The sequence below is a fragment of the Ceratotherium simum genome, chromosome 23 (assembly GCF_057802395.1).
Source record: "Ceratotherium simum simum isolate JZ-2026a chromosome 23, ASM5780239v1, whole genome shotgun sequence".
In the NCBI taxonomy this organism is placed as follows: Eukaryota; Metazoa; Chordata; class Mammalia; order Perissodactyla; family Rhinocerotidae; genus Ceratotherium; species Ceratotherium simum.
In genome coordinates this window covers 3,737,756-3,755,779 of record NC_141922.1, presented here as the reverse complement: position 1 = coordinate 3,755,779, position 18,024 = coordinate 3,737,756, and the positions used below count along the sequence as shown (strand labels likewise).

General features: G+C 41.4%; 2 protein-coding genes across 4 annotated transcripts in view; one reads left to right on the top strand and one right to left on the bottom strand.

Moving 5' to 3' along the window:
- PTK2 (protein tyrosine kinase 2) overlaps positions 1–18,024 on the bottom strand; it is a 282,896-nt gene that overhangs the window by 246,893 nt on the left and 17,979 nt on the right. The gene's annotated exons all lie outside the window — the stretch shown is intronic.
- On the top strand, positions 1,030–1,372 carry LOC101408482 (bolA-like protein 2). The gene has a single exon (XM_004431040.3). It carries the CDS (start codon positions 1,055–1,057, stop codon positions 1,346–1,348), a length of 294 nt encoding a protein of 97 aa, XP_004431097.1. The 5' UTR covers positions 1,030–1,054; the 3' UTR covers positions 1,349–1,372.

Sequence of the window (18,024 nt, the reverse complement as noted above, 5' to 3'; positions counted from 1 at the left end):
GAGGAAGGAGAGACACGCTGGAACAAGAAGGGAAGAGCCAATATTTGAGGTATTACTATTTTTATCTTACAAACAAAGGAGGCAAGATACTGACAAAACTTGATTCAAAGAAAAGGATATTATTAAAATTACAATAGAAAGACTATTAAACACACACACACAAACTATCCTTCAGTGAGAGGCACAGAAGAGATGTGGGGAATAACACAAATAGGCTAAGCCCCTACATCCCAAATCAGAAAATCAACAAATCACTTAAAACTAAAGTCACAATGACATGGTTTAACATGTAATAAAGTGTTTTGGAGGTAACTGTCAAAAAGTCTAAAATGCAAAACTGTTAAAGAGGATGTCTATGGAAAGTGGAACTAGCGGTTGGCGAGGTTGGGAAAATCATTGCTTTTCATCATCATCTCATCTATTCAATCTATTTTGATTTTGAATTATATAAATAAATAAAAACCCACCCTCTAGTCCTTCCCCACCGCCCTCCGGATAAAGTGCCTGCTAAACTTCTTATCAGTGTTTAGCAAACCTCCTCACAATCAGGCTGCTGCTTATCCTCCAGCGTCATTTTAAACACTTTCCCCGACTTTGCAATCATTGCTCTCACTATAACTACATTCAAATACCTCCAAACACCAAGGTTTCTTGCCTCTGAGCCTTCGCATGTGACATTTTTTCTGCCTTGAACACTCTTCCTTCCTTGATCTCCTCTACACCAGGCCAATGCATGCTCATTCTTCAGGGTTCAATGTGGGCATCCCATCCCCAGGAAGCCTTTGTTGACCAAGCTGGTCCTGTGGCCCTAGGAACACTCCCAAGGCAGTCTGCATATTCTCTTATCATGGCAGTAACTAGCTAACATTAAGGTGACTGGTACTCTTTGCGCCCCCAAGAAAAATCTACATTTTGAGAACAAGGATCACGTCCATTTCGCTCAAATGGAAAATTCTCAGCATCTAGTACAATGCCTAGAATTCTAGACACTTAAAAAATATTTTTTTGGTGGCCCGGGTCCGAGCCCGGGTGCCGCCCCCGCTGGGCTGCGGCCATGGAACTCAGCGCTGAGTACCTCCGGGAGAAGCTGCAGCGGGACCTGGAGGCAGAGCACGTGGAAGTGGACGACACGACTCCCAACCGTTGCGCGTCCAGCTTCCGAGTCCTGGTGGTGTCGGCCAAGTGTGAGGGGAAGCCGCTGCTTCAGAGACACCGGCTGGTGAACACGTGCCTAGCAGAAGAACTCCCGCACATCCATGCCTTTGAGCAGAAAACCCTAACCCCAGAGCAGTGGGCCCGTGATCGGCAGAAACAAGGGACCTGGACCAGCACAGCCATTAAATTATGAATCAGGGCCAAAAAAAAAAAAAAATATATTTTTTTGAGTTAACAACCCTAGAACCTCAGAGTCCAATCTATCTCAATTGTACTCAGCTGCCCTGATGCTAAAAAAAGATGTCTTTATTCACAAAATGAGGGTTTTCAGAAGGGTCTCAGGGCAGTCTTCCTGTCTACCGCCTTCCCACATCCCATTAACCCTGAAAATGATCTCCATACATATTCCAGCAATTCAACTCCTCCAAAACTTTTCTTTGCCAGAGAATTTCCTAGAATTCCGGTTATAAAACACCTCTAACCCAAGTTTCTGCCTTCTAAGGCAACACTCCAAAACAAAGCAAGAACCAAGAACCAACTCAAGCAAAGGTAGCTTCAGAACCAGATCCATCCTACAGGGGCTCAACTGCACCAGGGACTTACAATGAGGCAGTTGGGTAAATCAAGAGACCTGGATCTCAGCATAACATCACTAAGCTCACTCTGTAGGAAACCAGACTTCCTCATGTGGCCTGACCATTTGTCCAGAATTGGAGGAAACAACTGCAGGAACACTGGTTATAAAGTTGCTTTCCTGGGTTTACACCCCAGTGCTGAAAGTTCCAAGGAGCCAGTGAACTGGCTCTCGGTTCATCAGGTGCCGGTTCATCAGGTGCCAGCTCGTCATCTCACCACTCCCAGCAGGCCTTCCACTCCACTGCATATTACGTTACGAAGAAAAACTTTGTGTAACTTCTGTTAAATATTGCTTCCCCGTGAAACTATCTTGTGCTTTACCAAGATGAAATATTTTTTAATAGCTAATGTTTCTGAAAAGTTAGACTTGATATTCTCCCTCTTGTTTGGAACTATTAAGAAAAGAGAAATTATTTTGTGGCAAGCATTAAACATTTCTTCATTCAGCATTCAGTGAACATTACCTATGAATTGAACAGAAAAGATGCAGAGATGAAATAACAAAATCTTTGATTTCAAAGACTCTCAGAAACAGACTTGCACCCAAATAAACATAATGCACTGTTATAGGAAGAAACACATAACATGGACTGGGACGGGGGTGTTAAACAAAAGATGCAAAGAGCTGGGCTGTGACCTTCTCATAACCTGTGAGATACTCACACCTGGCACAGCACAGGCACAGAGTGGGCTCCTCTCGCTGCCAACAAGCAGGGGGAATTGGAAAAACAGGAGCAAGACTTCCAGGGCTTGCTAGGAAATTGAAACTGCATGACATAATTTCCCTTCCCTAATACCTAATCTCTACAGAAATAGAAGTGGGTTTGGGGGACAAATGAGAACAAAGGAGGAAAGGGAACCGATCCTCAGAAGGAAATGGAAAAACAATCCAAGGCCCTGCCCCTTGGACATCTAAGACAAAGACACTTGCCAAAGTCAAATTTGACATAATTAAAATTATCATGAAATCTGAATCGAATAAGTCCAAGTTCATGAGGCTTTACCATAGCAACATATTGGTAAGACAAAATGCTTACCAATGCCAACAGAGATTTACGAATCTCTCTCGGGGTGTTGGCATTGGTAAGCATTTTGGCATTGGTATTGGTACACATACCTCACAGCATCTTCCCACAACAGGTAGTTCTATCAACTACTGTGCTCGATTTACCACTCGACTTACCAGAAAGAGCAGTCTTTGGAAATAAGACAAGCTGGGATAGAATCTCAGTTCTTTAATTTCCCAACTGTGGAGCACAGAACAAGTTCCAAGGTTACAAATGACAACACCCTCTCTCTGGGTCAGTTTTCCTCTCATTTAAATGGGAAAAATACCACCAAATAATAATTGTTAACATTTGTGAGTGTTGAGCACATTACACATACCTCACAGCATCTTCACCACAACCCTGGGAGGCAGGTCCTATAACACCCCTTGTCAGATGAGAAAGCTAGGTTCAGGGAGTTAGTAAAGAGTTAGTAAGTCAGTAGCTAAGCCAACACCTGAATCCAGAGCCCACGAGAATAAGATACCAATAAAGAGCACACTCTCTGAAGCCAGACTGAGCCTGAATCCCAGCCTTGCCATTTATTGTTTGGTAACCTTTAACCTCTCTGTATTTTGGTTATGCAAATGTGAATCAGGGAGAAGAGGAACCGTCCTCATAGGGTTATTGTGAGGACTCAATCTCTAGTTGTAACTTAGAGTTCATAGTACACCAGGCTCTATTCTAAAGCATGTGTTGTTGTTGTTGTTGTTACTCGTTAATCATTATTATTATACTGCCTGCCTATCTCAGAAAAAATATAAAGTATCTACACATAGAAGGCACTAAACAACTTATATGTCTTCCCTCATCTACTCTGCAAAATCGACTACCTTTTATTTGTTTCTACTGTACGTCACAGAAACCCTAAGACAGATGAAAGAAAAATCAAAACAAAACAAAAAACCAAGACACAATTGTAGCAAGGGAATTACACACACAGTTCAGAAGGCCACAATAACTCAGTGAAGAAGTCAAACCACGCCTTAAAGAAAATACTCCTAGTTTCTCCTTCCTCTTTCCATGGCAGTCAAAGAGAACCTGACAAGAAAAGACAACACACGTATATAAAAGCACCTTTATTTCCCTACTTTTTCAAAGCTCTATTGTGTGCACCACCTTACAGACAGCTTCAGTACTTCCCATGCATACTGTGGCTAGACCTGGAGTGGGGGATAACAAATATGGTATCAAGTCCCTGTTGTCAAACCTACATTTTGTCAAGAAAATACATGTGAAATAACTGAAAACTATTAAAACTACCAACAATCAAATTAATATGGCATAAAGTTAGCTAATAAGTTCAGGGTAAGATGACAAACAGAATATACACATCTATTTCACCTCCTCCCACTAAAATTATAGTAGATACATAAAAAAAAAATTTTTTTAAACAGCACAGGGAGAACTGAAGGGAAAATTTTAGAAGCTGTGAAAAAAGCTTCTAACATGGAAGATAGAGACCAAAACAAACAGGAAAAAAGAAAAAGAAAAAACTTGGAGGAAACAGAAACTACAAAAGATTGGAAGCACAGTAAATGACTCAGCAGGCCGAAGAAAGCCAGATCCTGAGCCAGCAGTGGAAAAAACTGAGAACCAATTCCCTTTACACAGCAGTATCCTCGAAGGCTCAGAACTGGTGCATTAGTGCAGACAGAACTTGGGGTAAGCAAGGTGGAAGCCTAAAATACGGAGGAATGGGTGAAGGTTGTTTAAGCTGCAGCCAGACTCAACACCACGCCTCCATAGGACTCTCGCTCCCTCTGACACAAGACTGGAGGGTCATTCCCTGGAAAAAGCAGAGCATTTTTGGACTGAAGTCACCTTGCCCAGCTGTACTACACAAAGGTGGATTTAATCATTGTACACACACTTAACAGTGAATTCTCCAGCTCCTCCACCCCACCCCCCAGCCACACACTCAGCTCCCAGAATTCTGTAGTCAGAATTCTGCAGGAAGGAGACTATAAGAATATTCTTGGGGAATCAGAGCAGCCCAAGAAGAAAGACCTAAAGATACCAACACTGGGGATTCCCCAACAAATGGCCCACTGAGAATATCCTGATGTAAAAGTCAAAAGGCCCCACCCATGTGAGACAGGAGAAGGAAGGAAGGAAAGAAGGGAAGGAAGGAAACAACTTGAAAGAAACAGAAACTGTAATTATTATCAATAACATAGAGATAAGACATTGCAATCAATAAACAAAATAGGATGCTCTTTTAAAAGAACAAAAAAAGAGCTCTTTTAGAAATTAAAGAACTTGAAAACAGAAATAAAAAACTAAAGAAGGTTAAGTCAAATTGAAGACATCTCCCTGAAAGTAGAATAAAAAGATCAAAAAAAAAAGGGGGGGGGGGAGGAAAGAAGGAGAAAAGAAAAATATAGTGGAGTGAAAGTATAAAAAAGTTACAGAACTTGTCCAGGACAGCCAAGTTCTAGATAACAGGACTTCCAGAAAGACAAAATAAGAAAACGAAAGGGAGAAAATCTTCAGCACAATAATTCCAAGAAGTTTCCCCAGAAGTGAAGAATGTTAAGTTTCCGGAATGAAGGGATCCAATGAATATGCAGGACAGTAGATGAACACAGAGCCACATCATGGTACACCATCACGACATTTTAAAAAACTTGAACAAATTTAAAAACGCCTACAAGCTTCTAAAGATGGAAGGGAAAAAAGTTACATACAAAGAATAAATTTGAACAGCTTCTGATTTCAAAAACAGTTACATGAAAACAAGAAGGAAAGGGAGCGGTATCTTTGACTCTATTTAAGAAAATGAATGCCAATGTAGAACTCTCAATGCCAGCCAAACTATCAATCAAGTTTTCAATCATGCACAGTCTCAAACTTTTTACCTCCCAAGCATCCTATCTCAAAAAGCGACTGGAGAAAGTCCTCCACCAAAATGTGAGCATAATCAAAATATAAAGAAGATATGAGACACAGAAAACAAGAGCTTCAATGAAGAAGAGACAAGGGAATCTCCAGGATGACGGTGAAAGGAGACTCCGAATGGTAGCTGGGCACTGGGAGAGAGGGAAAAGAGTCCAAGTCGGAGCAGCGTGGCTCAAGAGAAGGGAATGTTGAAGGCTTCAACTTGCCCAAAGACACTGAACCATCTTTTTAAAGTGGTTAACCTCTGGATGATGTACTCCACCAAACCAAAGAAGTCAGTCAAAAAAGACAAAAACGAGAGACACCATAAACACAAAATCCAACTCTGGAGAAAAGCAAAGGATGAGGGCAAAAGAACGTCCAGGGACAACACAGTCAAAGGTGTAAGGAGCAACCAGCTGGGAAAAGAGAAGAGCAGAGAGCTCCAGGAAAGTGTCTCCCAGAGATAAAGTGTGAAGAATGGATGAGTCTGTGTGACTGACCTCGTGAAAAACTTACTGACAGGCTATCGGAAAGTATGGGAAAAATAAGTGATAAGTATAAAAAGAACTAAGAACACAGGGGATCGAGCAGTCAAAGAGAGATGAACATCCATCACACCACCCTGGGCGTGTCCCTATCACAGGGCTCACCCCACTGCACTGTCATCAGTGACTGACTTCTCTTTCGCCCTCACTGACTGGAAGGACCTCATGCAGAGGGCCATTTCTCATCTAACTATCACTTTTCAGAACCCAGTATAATGTTTTCCACAATAGTATACGCAAAAGCAAAGGGTTTTGCATTTATTCATGTACTGAGTATCTACTATATGTACCTGGCATTCTTCTAGCAAACCAGAATTCAAAGACATACAGACTTTGCTTGCACCTGAAGAGTTTAAACTACTTTTTACTCCTGAGAAAAATATTTATCCTACATCTTCATTCTCCTCAAAAGAGCAAAGTTCACCAATGGCTTATAAAACTTTAATAGTCCAGCTATCAATAACAGATATGGAACCCAAGACCTGATGATGCTTTTTTGACATTATACACACTGTATGGTACAGAGGGAGTGTCAGCCTGCACATCAGGAAACCTGGCTTCTAGTGCTTTAGAATTATTACTTTGGAAGAAAAGAAAATCCAAACTCCTTAACACGACCTGTCAGGCCCTTACTGATCAAGCCCAGTCTAACTCTCCAGTCTTAACATCTCTCACCATTGTCTCCTATGCATCCTACACTCCAGCAAAATTAAACTATTTTCAGTTTACAGAACAACCTGCGCCCTCTCTCACAGCTCTGTGCCACCTGCTGCTCTCTCCTCCTGGATCTTTCTCCCCTGGCTGAACTGGGCCATGCCCCTCCCTCCAGATTAGATGCCTCTCTCCTGCACTCCCACAGCATTCCTTCACTCGACATAGGTATTTATGGAGTGACGGACACACGCCACGCATTGTACTGGGCACTGCAATACACAGCAGTGAACAAGAGAGACACGGCCCTACCCCAAAGGACTCTTGTAGTGCAGCTTCCTGTTACACACTTACTAGAGTGGATGTTAAATCTTACCTGATCTACCAGTCTCTTCCTCCACCCAAACAGCAAGATCCTAGGGACAATGACAGCCTCTTCTAGCTCTGCAGCCCCAGCACCTACCTACCAGGTAAATAATTTAAGCACTACTAAATAAAACCAAAGTGAAGATCAAAAAATCTCCAGGTGGTTGCAGTAGGTAAGGAACACTTGCTCTTTACAGGCTCTCTGATTTTTTTTTTTTTTTTTTTTGCCTCTTTTCTGTTAGAAGCATAAACCTGAAAACATTTATCAACGTCTCACAAGTCTCTTGGAACTGGCTTTCTTCTCCTTGCTAAGTGCAAAGGCAAAACATTCCAGTTCCTCCCCATGTCTGGTTTTTGTTCACCAGTATTGAGTACTCAGTAGTACACACTGTATCAAACACCTAGAGCACATAATCAATAAACATGTTAAGATTGATGATGAATGACTTAATGAATGAATAAATGAATGTATACACTGGCTTTGAGTGTCTTGTAGTTGCTCTTTGCTTTATTTTGTATTTTAAGGAGAATTCAAGCAAGTAGCAACATTCCATTCTATCAACACTAGGCCTACTGCTTGCCATTTTAGCAGCAGGCAACTTAATGCATGCTGCATTCCAGCACTCCTATTCATCCCATGACTTAATCTATCTTTACTAAGAATATGAATCTAAGCATTTTAACTACGAAACTAATAAAATCTAAGCATAAAAATTGAACTAGTTCAAACAGGGCAGAAAACTAGGTATTTCCCAAACTGTATAATTAAAATGCTTAAATTCTTTTGCTCCAGATGAATAAAGAAAAATTAAACTTGGCTCATTAAACAATGAAATATACTGTCAGCTCCCCAAAGATATCTGTAAGACAGATACTCTACCTTTTTGGCATGAATAGGTGTATTTTAAGAGAGGTATAAATAGATGCTTGGGCTGCTCTGAACCCTTTTATCCTTTCTAACATGCAAACTGAAATTTCCACACTCTAAATCTGTGCTTCATTAACATGTAAAATATTTCCTCTCATCACATTACAATGTTCTCACTTCAAAGCACAATCCAACTTGGCCAGCTTTCTATCATCCATCTCCCACCAAGTCCGAATAACAATGCTAATCATCGTAACAACGACAAGCCTCACACTGGTGAAGTGTTTGGTATGTTATGGCACTCTCCTAAGTGCTTTACAAACGCTAGCTTCTTAATCCTCACAGCCCTAACTGGTTACTATTATTAATCCCATTTTACATATAAGGAAACTCAATCTTAAAGAAATTAAGATTTTAAGAAATTTTTAAGAAATTAAGAAATTCCAAGGTCACAAAACAAACAAGGCAGAGATCGGGGATTCCAACACTGGCTTATCAGCACTCTTAAAACCATGATGCTATTCTGGCTTCCCAAATTAACCAGATAATATTATTGTTAAAACAATGAACATGATCTGGACTTTCCAAAGCAAGCATGACAGAAAAACTCTTTCTAATGCTGAGTAACATTCAACATGACATACTGGCAAATTATAAGATATCTGGCTGGAATTAAGCATGTAGGCTGAGCGCCTGGAAAACAAATGGTCTGTTGGATGCTAACTGCTAAATAATGACCAAACCCACTATTTCTTAACCCATAATATCCTAACAATTTAAGTTATTTGTGAAAGTCTCCAACGTCCAAAATATACAACCACTTCACAGAGGTTTCCCTTCTAAACTCAGTCTACCAGTAGTTTCTGCACTTAGGCAAGCTGTAACCTGTATTCTGAAAGAAAATAGGTCAGAAGTAACTTCCTGAATAACCAAAAATATATAAAGAATGTGAATATGCTTATGAAAATCATGTGGGCAAACAAAAGCTTCTCCATGCTTCAAAATAATTTTCTAGCCAAAGATATTCTTTTTTTTTTTTTTTTAAAGATTTTATTTATTTATTTTTCCCCCCAAAGCCCCAGTAGATAGTTGTAGGTCATAGCTGCACATCCTTCCAGTTGCTGTATGTGGGACACGGCCTCAGCATGGCTGGAGAAGCAGCGCGCCGGTGGGAGCCCGGGATCCGAACCCGGGTCGCCAGCAGTGGAGCGCGCTCACTTAACCACCAAGCCACGGGGCCGGCCCCTCTAGCCAAAGATATTCTAACACTAGACTGTGCAGCTGCTCACAGGTGGGGATTACTATGTCTCATTCATCTCTGTGCCAGTGCTTGGTACAGGGTTTACCATCCAACTGGTACTAAACCACTGACTTAATGAACACATTAAGAGAAAAGAAGAGGTCAAGTTACTAACTTTTGAAAGAACAATATTAACAATAATAATAATACATTTCCTGTTATATATGCAGAATAAATGATGAATACAAACTGCTTTCCAGTTCTTAGACAAACCAATCAAACTAAAACAGGGAATCATTAAGATTAGCCTTTAAATTCCCACATAAGAAATAATTACATTGTATTTGCTGATCAGGTTGATTCTTCCCTAAAAAGTAAGTTTTTAATTATTTACATGACTAGCCATGTACTAAGAACTACATTATATCACATTTATAAAAGGTAGGATAATCTCTACACTAACAGATGAGAAAACAGATTTAGAACTTAAGTAACCTGGTCAACATCATACAGGGAGCAAGGATCAGATCTGAGAGTCAAAGTAAGATCTGTCCAAAGCCCGTGCTTTTAATCACTGTTCTATTGTGCACTGCAAATAATATCCCAGAAAATTCTATTGTGTGAAAGGCTTTAAAATGTTAAAGAAACACTATTCTACTCAAATTAATTAATAGGCACAGTTAATATATGCAAGACAAGGCAATCCTTCAACCATATTCAAAAGAACTAACTAATGGCTGTTATGGTAATACCTAAGGGTCATTTTCTCTACCTGAGAGAGACACCCAAAGACCTTTGAACCAAATTCAAGAAGTAATTAGAAGGAATATCTCTTGTAGGGACTGGGAGAGAAAACTGATCAAGGGACACAAAGGTATTTGAGCATCAATGGCCCAGCTGAAACTGGACACCATTACCTATGTAACGGAAGCAGTTTGCAAAGTGAAGGGTCCTAGGTCTAGAAAGAAGAGTAAGCACACTCCATCGCGTCTCTCCCAGAGAAAGCAACTAGAAAACCTGGACAGAATAACTGCAGAAGCTATTTCATGACTCTGAAAAGTAAACAGTAACAGGTGGATTAGGAAAGAAGACTAGAATTCAAACCACCACAAAATCAGCAGATTTAAGTAGGACCAACAGTCTCCTAACATAATGTCCTAAATGTGGAGGATACATTCCAAATGTGGAGGGTACACTTACTCAGCTTAGGAAGAACCAGGAAAATCTCAATTCAATTGAGGGAAAAGAAAATCAAGATAAGCCAACACCAAGATGAAACAAATATTAGAATTAGCCCAAGACTTTAAAGCAGCTATTATACAAATAATCCTATAAACAAGCACACACCCATTATACTCAATATCATAAACTCTTCTCTTTCATTCATCTCTTAAACCCGTTCACTGGCTTTGCGCGCCCCCAACTCCACCGAAGCTTCTCTATCCAAGATTACCGAAAACCTCCAAACCGCTCAATCCTGTGGTCAGTACCCTGGGCTCCCTCGACCTTTCAGCAGCAACTGACAAGAGCTGGTCGCTCCCACCCGCCTTCTCCTGGTTTCCTTCTTACCTCACAGGTGCTTCCTCCTCTTCTCTCAAACCAGCTAATTCTCGAGTCCCCCAAGGCTCTGCCCTTGCTCCTCTTCGCTGTGCTTACCTCTCAGGCAAGCTCACTTTAAACGCTGTCTCTACACTAACAACTTTAAAACATGTATCTCTAGCTCAGACCAGTTGCCTGGCTGTTGTGTTGGACCGCCTGTTGTCAACTCTGCATCACAGCCACCACCCTCTATATCGCCTGTGCATCACAGAGGAGAAGCCAAAACCACATTTCCCAAAAACCCCTTCCTGCTACAACTCAGGATTGGAGGTAACTAATACGAGGCACTCGTGCAAGATTGGTAAGATGAAAGAGAACATTATTCTCTAGAGGCAGGTGTGGGCAGAAGCATAGTTGCAGGTAGATGCGTAGGGAGTAAAAAGAATTCATCAACTCCGGCAGCTAAGACCTAGAGCGGCTTCTACTGAGAACTCCCACTGGCTTCTGAGAGAGACCCCAGGAACCCCCTGTTTGAACCACTGAGATCAGCAGCAGAGGCTCCAACTGCCCAGATCACTGTCGATTCCCGATGAGCTCCTGGGAAGCATCACTGTAACAGCTGCTTCCTTGACCTTCAACTGTGCCAGCCCTTCCAACAGTAGTGATGGATTCTAATTCTTTGTATTAAAAAAGTGTCTAGAGGGGCCAGCCCGGTGGAGTAGCAGGTAAGTTCGTGCGCTCCGCCTTGGCGGCCCGGGGTTGGCAAGTTTGTATCCCGGGCATGGACAGACGCACCGCCTGCCAAGCCATGCTGTGGTAGCGTCCCATATAAAGTAGAGGAAGATGGGCACAGATGTTAGCCCAGGGCCAGTCTCCCTCAGCCAAAAGAGGAGGATTGGCAACGGATGTTAGCTCAGGGCTAATCTTCCTCACAAAAAAAATAAATAAATAAAAAATATATTAAAAAAAAATGGGTCTAGAGCGGCTGGCCCAGTGGCCTAGTGGTTAAGTTTGGCGTGCTCCACTTCGGTGGCCTGGGTTTGGCTCCTGGACATGGACCTACAGCACTCGTCTGTGGCAGCAACCCACATCCAAAATAGAGGAAGACTGGCACAGATGTTAGCTCAGGGCTTATCTTCCTTGGCAAAAAAAAAAAAAAAAAAAACTGTCTGGAGTGGCTTCTGTTTTCCAACCAAACTGACGGATACACTCTATGCTGGGACCAACTTCTAGACTCCTTAGAGAAGTGAAACATCACCAAGAGAACTGAATGACATATCCGACATCTCAAAGCCCAGGTATTAATCTTCCCCCTACAAACCTTCTTTATGCAGACTTTTCTGTCTATGACAACTCCCTCCTTCCAAACGCTGAGGCCAAAAACAATGGATGTCATCCTTGACACTTCTCTGCCTTCTACACTCCTCATCCAATCTTGTCAGCTTTTCCTGCAAAACATGCCCAGAAACTATCCCCTTGGCCTCATGTCCACCAACACCATCCTGACTTGAGCCACCATCATCATTCACCCAAATGACCGCACAACAGCCACCAAAGTCTCCCTGCTTCAACCCTCGCAGCCCTAGTACCTGTTCTCAACACAGCAGACTGACTCAAAATCTAAATCAGACAGCGGCACTTCACTGCTCAAAATCCTAAATAGTCCCTCAGTTTACACAGATGGCGAGGAGTTAATTAAACCATGTTTGACTGCACAGCCAAAGAAATGTGTTGAGAAAAAATAAACTTGTTTAAGACTTTTAGCCTTTCGGCATGAACAGTTGCTTCAATTGAGGACATGGGGAACAACATCAATAGTCAATTAAGGAACAAGGCAAATGACTCCGAGTATACTTCCTTGGCTGTTAATGAGTTAACAGATGTTATCCACACTGCTCAGCTATTTATTCAAGGAGTCAATGTGATTCTAAGAATAGTCCATGTGGAACCATAGGTGAGAATATTTTCAAAGAACTTGAGAAAACACTAATTTAGAACAACCTGAAGTGGAATCTGCTAAGATGTATTAAAACTAATGACAGTAAAAATCTAAGGGGAGCAGAAAAAGGGTTAGCTGGACAAATTTGCAAAGATTATGACAATGTAAGACATTTAAAGTATTTAAATGTGGTTATTTAAAGTATGGTTATTCATTGTATCATTCATCAGCAGGTACCTGTGGAAAATATTTGAATCTATCATGTGTTACTGAACCAGCAGCATGAACAGCAAACTTCATGAAAACACCCTGACTTGTTCCTACCACACAGCAGGTCAATGCATTGTGGTAGGTTTTATTGTGACTTTTTGACTTTAGAGCTAAGACTGAAATTTTTCTGAAAAAGACCTTCCTTCAGTTATCACTACTATCAAATAATGAATAGCTTTGGAAATTAGCTTTTGCTACAGACTCAATACAGTTTCTTAATGAATTCAACCAAAATTTACAAGGCACAACAGTGCTAATATGAGGGAATTCTATGACAGCCGATGTTTGACTCACAATACCAAGCTTCCTTATACACTTTCTATGCTATCAAAAGTTAAAATGAGGGGCTGGCCCAGTGGCGCAAGCAGTTAAGTGCACGTGCTCCACTGCGGTGGCCCGGGGTTTGCCGGTTCAGATCCCGGGTGTGCACCGACACACCACTTGTTAGGCCATGCTGTGGCGGTGTCCCATATAAAGTAGAGGAAGATGGGCATGGATGTTAGCCCAGGGCCAGTCTTCCTCAGCAAAAAAAAAGAGAGGAGGATTGGCATGGATGTTAGCTCAGGGCTGGTCCTCCTCACAAAAAAAAAAGTTAAAATGAGAAGCAAGATTTCCATTCCCACACAAATTTGCAGCAGATATATTCTGAGTTTACACTACAGTTCCAGCAGCACTTTTCGAACCTTGATGCAAGTACAATGAAAATTTACATATTCCAAAATTCATTTAACTAAGCAATTGAGGCGCTTCCATCTAACCATCAATTGGAAGTGATTAGTCTGCGATGTAATGACATGCTAAAAGGCAAGTATCAAGAAGAATCTAACAGAATTCTATAAATGCCTTCCAAGCTCAATTAAAATGACATACTCCTGGACTGATATCAGTATCTGAGAGTACCTATCAGTATGAAGACATTTTCAAAGATGAAACATGTAAAACCTCCTTGCAGATCAGTATTAAGAGATGAAGATTTGTAAATGATTTTGATGATAGGGAACACTAACTCTGAACTCCAGTTAAGAAAAATGCTATCCTCCTCCTCCCCCCAAAAAGAATTCCATTCTTCTCATTAATCTGTATTATCAAAAATTATACTCAATTATTATGTTAAATTCTGTCAATGAAAATTTTGTAGAAATCTGTGATCTCTCTTGTCATATAAGTACTTACATAACATCCTTGATTTCGCCTATTAGTCTGCAAAACCTAAAATATTTACCATGTGCCCCTTTACAGAAAAGTTTGCCAATCCCTGCTTTAGTCAGATAAACGCCCAGGTCTTCTGCACACAGGTATAATTAATACATATTTCACTCATCTTCAACTTTCTTAGTTGGTTTTCTTTTTAACTTAAGTCTGCCATTTTACATTTGTTCCTCATAAATTTTACCTTATTGATTTTAGCACTTCATTACAACCTGTCAAAATATTTTAAAATTCTGATTCTAAAAATGTGCTGTCTCCCAGCATGACTCCTGATCTTTATTCAAATTCCTGATAAAAACATTAAGACAAGTGTCAAGTATGAGACACTTCTGGAAACATCGTCACTTATCTGTAGAAATCCTGATATTTTAGTTCTGTGGTAAATTATACTGTGTGTGGTTGCAACATATATCTTCTATCTAAAAGCAATAATTTCTTGAACTCCCTAGTAATGTTAGAAATAATAATTTACTTTTTTAGGCTTCAAGCAGTAAAGGATTAACTCTGCCTAGCTCCTCGGAAGTAACCTTGGAAACTCCTGCCTGATAAAGTTGTCTTTGTTTAGCTGGGTGCCTTGGGTCACACCAGACAGCCTATGTTACAATGTGACTGATGGTGGAGCCCTGGGCAGCACTATACCAGCCTGATCTCTGGAGGAGCTGGAAACTAAGTTCAGCCATGCTGGCACTGCCTCTGTGACCGACCTCCCAATAACTATCCTGGACACCAGGCTCAGGTGAGCTTCCCTGGTTGGCAAAACTCAGTGCATGTTGCCACACATCACTGCTGGGAGAAACCAGCACGACTCCACAGGGAGAGGACAACTAGAAGCTCACACCTGGTCTCTCCTGGACGCCACCCTGTCACCTTTCCTTCGCTGATTTTCGTCTGTATCCTTTCACTGTAATAAACCATAACCATGAGTATAATGGCTTTTCTGAGTTCTGCGAGTCCTTCCAGTAAATCCTTCAACGTGCAGGTGGTCCTGGGGACCCCCAGAGCTGCAGGTCTTTATGATTCACAACACATTTTCACCAACTCTAGAGCAGTGTTTCTCAACATGTGGGGATGCTAGTTTACAAAGCAGGTGACTAGGCTCTACATCAGGAGTGACAATTCAACAACTCTGGGGGATGGTCCCAGATATCTGCATTTTTAATACACTCTCCTTGGTGCTTCTTATGCACACTACTTTCAGACCACTGACATGCCTAGAAGCTTCATGAGGACAGAGATTGTGTCTCTTCTGATGAATCCCCACCACCTAACACAATGTTTGCCACAGGGTAGATACTCAAGAGCACCTCAGGAAAACCCTTTCAGTTTGATAGACAGGTGAGAAGAACTGGCACTATTAGTCTTTTAAAACTTTTAAAAAATATATAAATATGTAAGTCTTGTTCATCATTTCTCAAATATCCAAGATAACCTGGAAATAAATAAGTGAATAGAAACCACAAGTTACTCAGGAACAGTTTGGGCAACAGATTCAATGACGTCCATTTCTTATACCAATTTGTCGATAACGTCAACTGTTTCAACCTCCTCTCTGCCAACTAACAGGCAAGTTGAGTTTTTTGGTTTTTTTGGTGAGGAAGATTAGCCCTGAGCTAACATCTACTGCCAACCCTCCTCCTTTTGCTGAGGAAGATTGGCCCTGGGCTAACATCCGTGCCCACCTTCCTCTACTTTATATGTGGGATGCCTACCATAGCATGGCTTGAATCACAGGTCCGCGCCTGGGATCCAAACCTGCAAACCCCAGGTCACCGAAGAAGAGCTTGCAAACTTAACCACTACACCACCAGGCTGGCCCCACAAAGTTGAGTTTTATAAGCTGTCTTCACACCCTTCTCATCTTTTAAAAGAAGCACCACTGAGCTAGAAGTCAAGATAGCTAAGATTCTCTTGAAAGCTCCCCCATTCACCATCAAATAGTCATTTATCCTTTCTGGGTTATCTCCTCATCTCTGAAATAAGAGCTCTGGACAGATGATCCCTAAATTTAGATCAACCTCTAAAATTCTAGATTATCTAAAGCAATAAGAATAAAGGGGGCAAAAACTCAGAGGAAAAGTTTGAATGCTTTCCAATGAAATGGTCGAAAGGGCAGACTCATAGGACAGATGAAAATCAAAGACGTCAACTCTTCACCAACCAAATAATCAACTGTGAGCAGTCATAAATTAATTCAACGTAGACAACCTGCATTTAGACTAAGTTCCCGAGCAGGCCCTGTGGCTTAGCGGTTAAGTGCGCGTGCTCCGCTGCTGGTGGCCCGGGTTCGGATCCCGGGCGCACACCAACGCACCGCTTCTCCAGCCATGCTGAGGCCGCATCCCACATACAGCAACTAGAAAGATGTGCAACTATGACATACAACTATCTACTGGGGCTTTGGGGGAAAAAAAAAAAAGGAGGAGGATTGGCAATAGATATTAGCTCAGAGCCAGTCTTCCTCAGCAAAAAGAGGAGGATTGGCATGGATGTTAGCTCAGGGCTGATCTTCCTCACAAAAAAAATAAAAATAAAATAAGTTCCTCCTGCAACCTGTTCTATCACGTCAATTCAGTACGATAGGACTACCGTTATTTTTTCCAAACAGAAAGCAAAACTGCCACCTAAACTTTGCCATGACGTAAGCCCAAGTAGGTCCCAAACTTTTCACCTACGCTGGAATTACAATTATCACTTTTAACTTCTACGCCATCACTGAATTCCATCATTTCTCATATCCTTGCCATTCACAACACTTTGCCCTTAATGGAGGTCACAATTTTCTCAATGAGAAAAGAGAAACTTTCTCAGAGATAAACCTATGACCAACCCCTCTTCCCTCTAAGATCCAGCCCCTGTAGCACAGCCATATCTCACCAAGGTCACCAAATCTCTGCAGGGATTGCTGTCATCTGTGGTCTGTAATTCCTACATTACATATAATAATGTTGGTGTCAAAGATGAACCAACCCAGTTTAGACTCCAGAACACCAAACTAATCTGTCTGATGCTCATATTTCAACAATTAACCACCAGCTGCCCTGTTTCTCCTGCATTTGTTCACCTAAGAGTTCACCATAACAACATGATGCAAGCATTGTTTTACAACTCAAAATTCACACATTTCTAACTTTACAGAAGAAACTACACTCATTTTTGGTGTTGGCATATCCTACTTAAAAGTGTCACCTGTCCGCCTCTCATAGCCATGTGACTATTATGATATGCCTAATAGTATATAAACTTTGGCTCTGTCTAATGTACAACAGCATGTTGAAAACATTCCATGTCAGTCAGAGTCCCAAACACCTGGCTGGCCTTCTGTGTACCAAAAATGTGTCTTGTTATGTCTTTTGGAGGGGGAGGGGAGGTCAGGGGAAACATTTTAATTGCCAATTAATACAGTTCAACTTAGGAGACAGCTGCATGCCTTTGCGTTCTACTTAGCAGTTTGGGACGTATTACATTTAAAGTAAAATTCCTGTGATTTGGATGATTAGCCTTCCCTTACTGCCTCAAACCTTTGTAGAGCACCAGATGTCTACAATCTAACGACAAAGAGTGGCTCCCTCTTGGGGCTGAGCTCCCTTTTGATAACATCATGAAAGCCCTAGACTTCTCTCTCCAGGGAAAAACAACTCACACTGACACACAATTCTACTTACAATTACTGGTGTTCA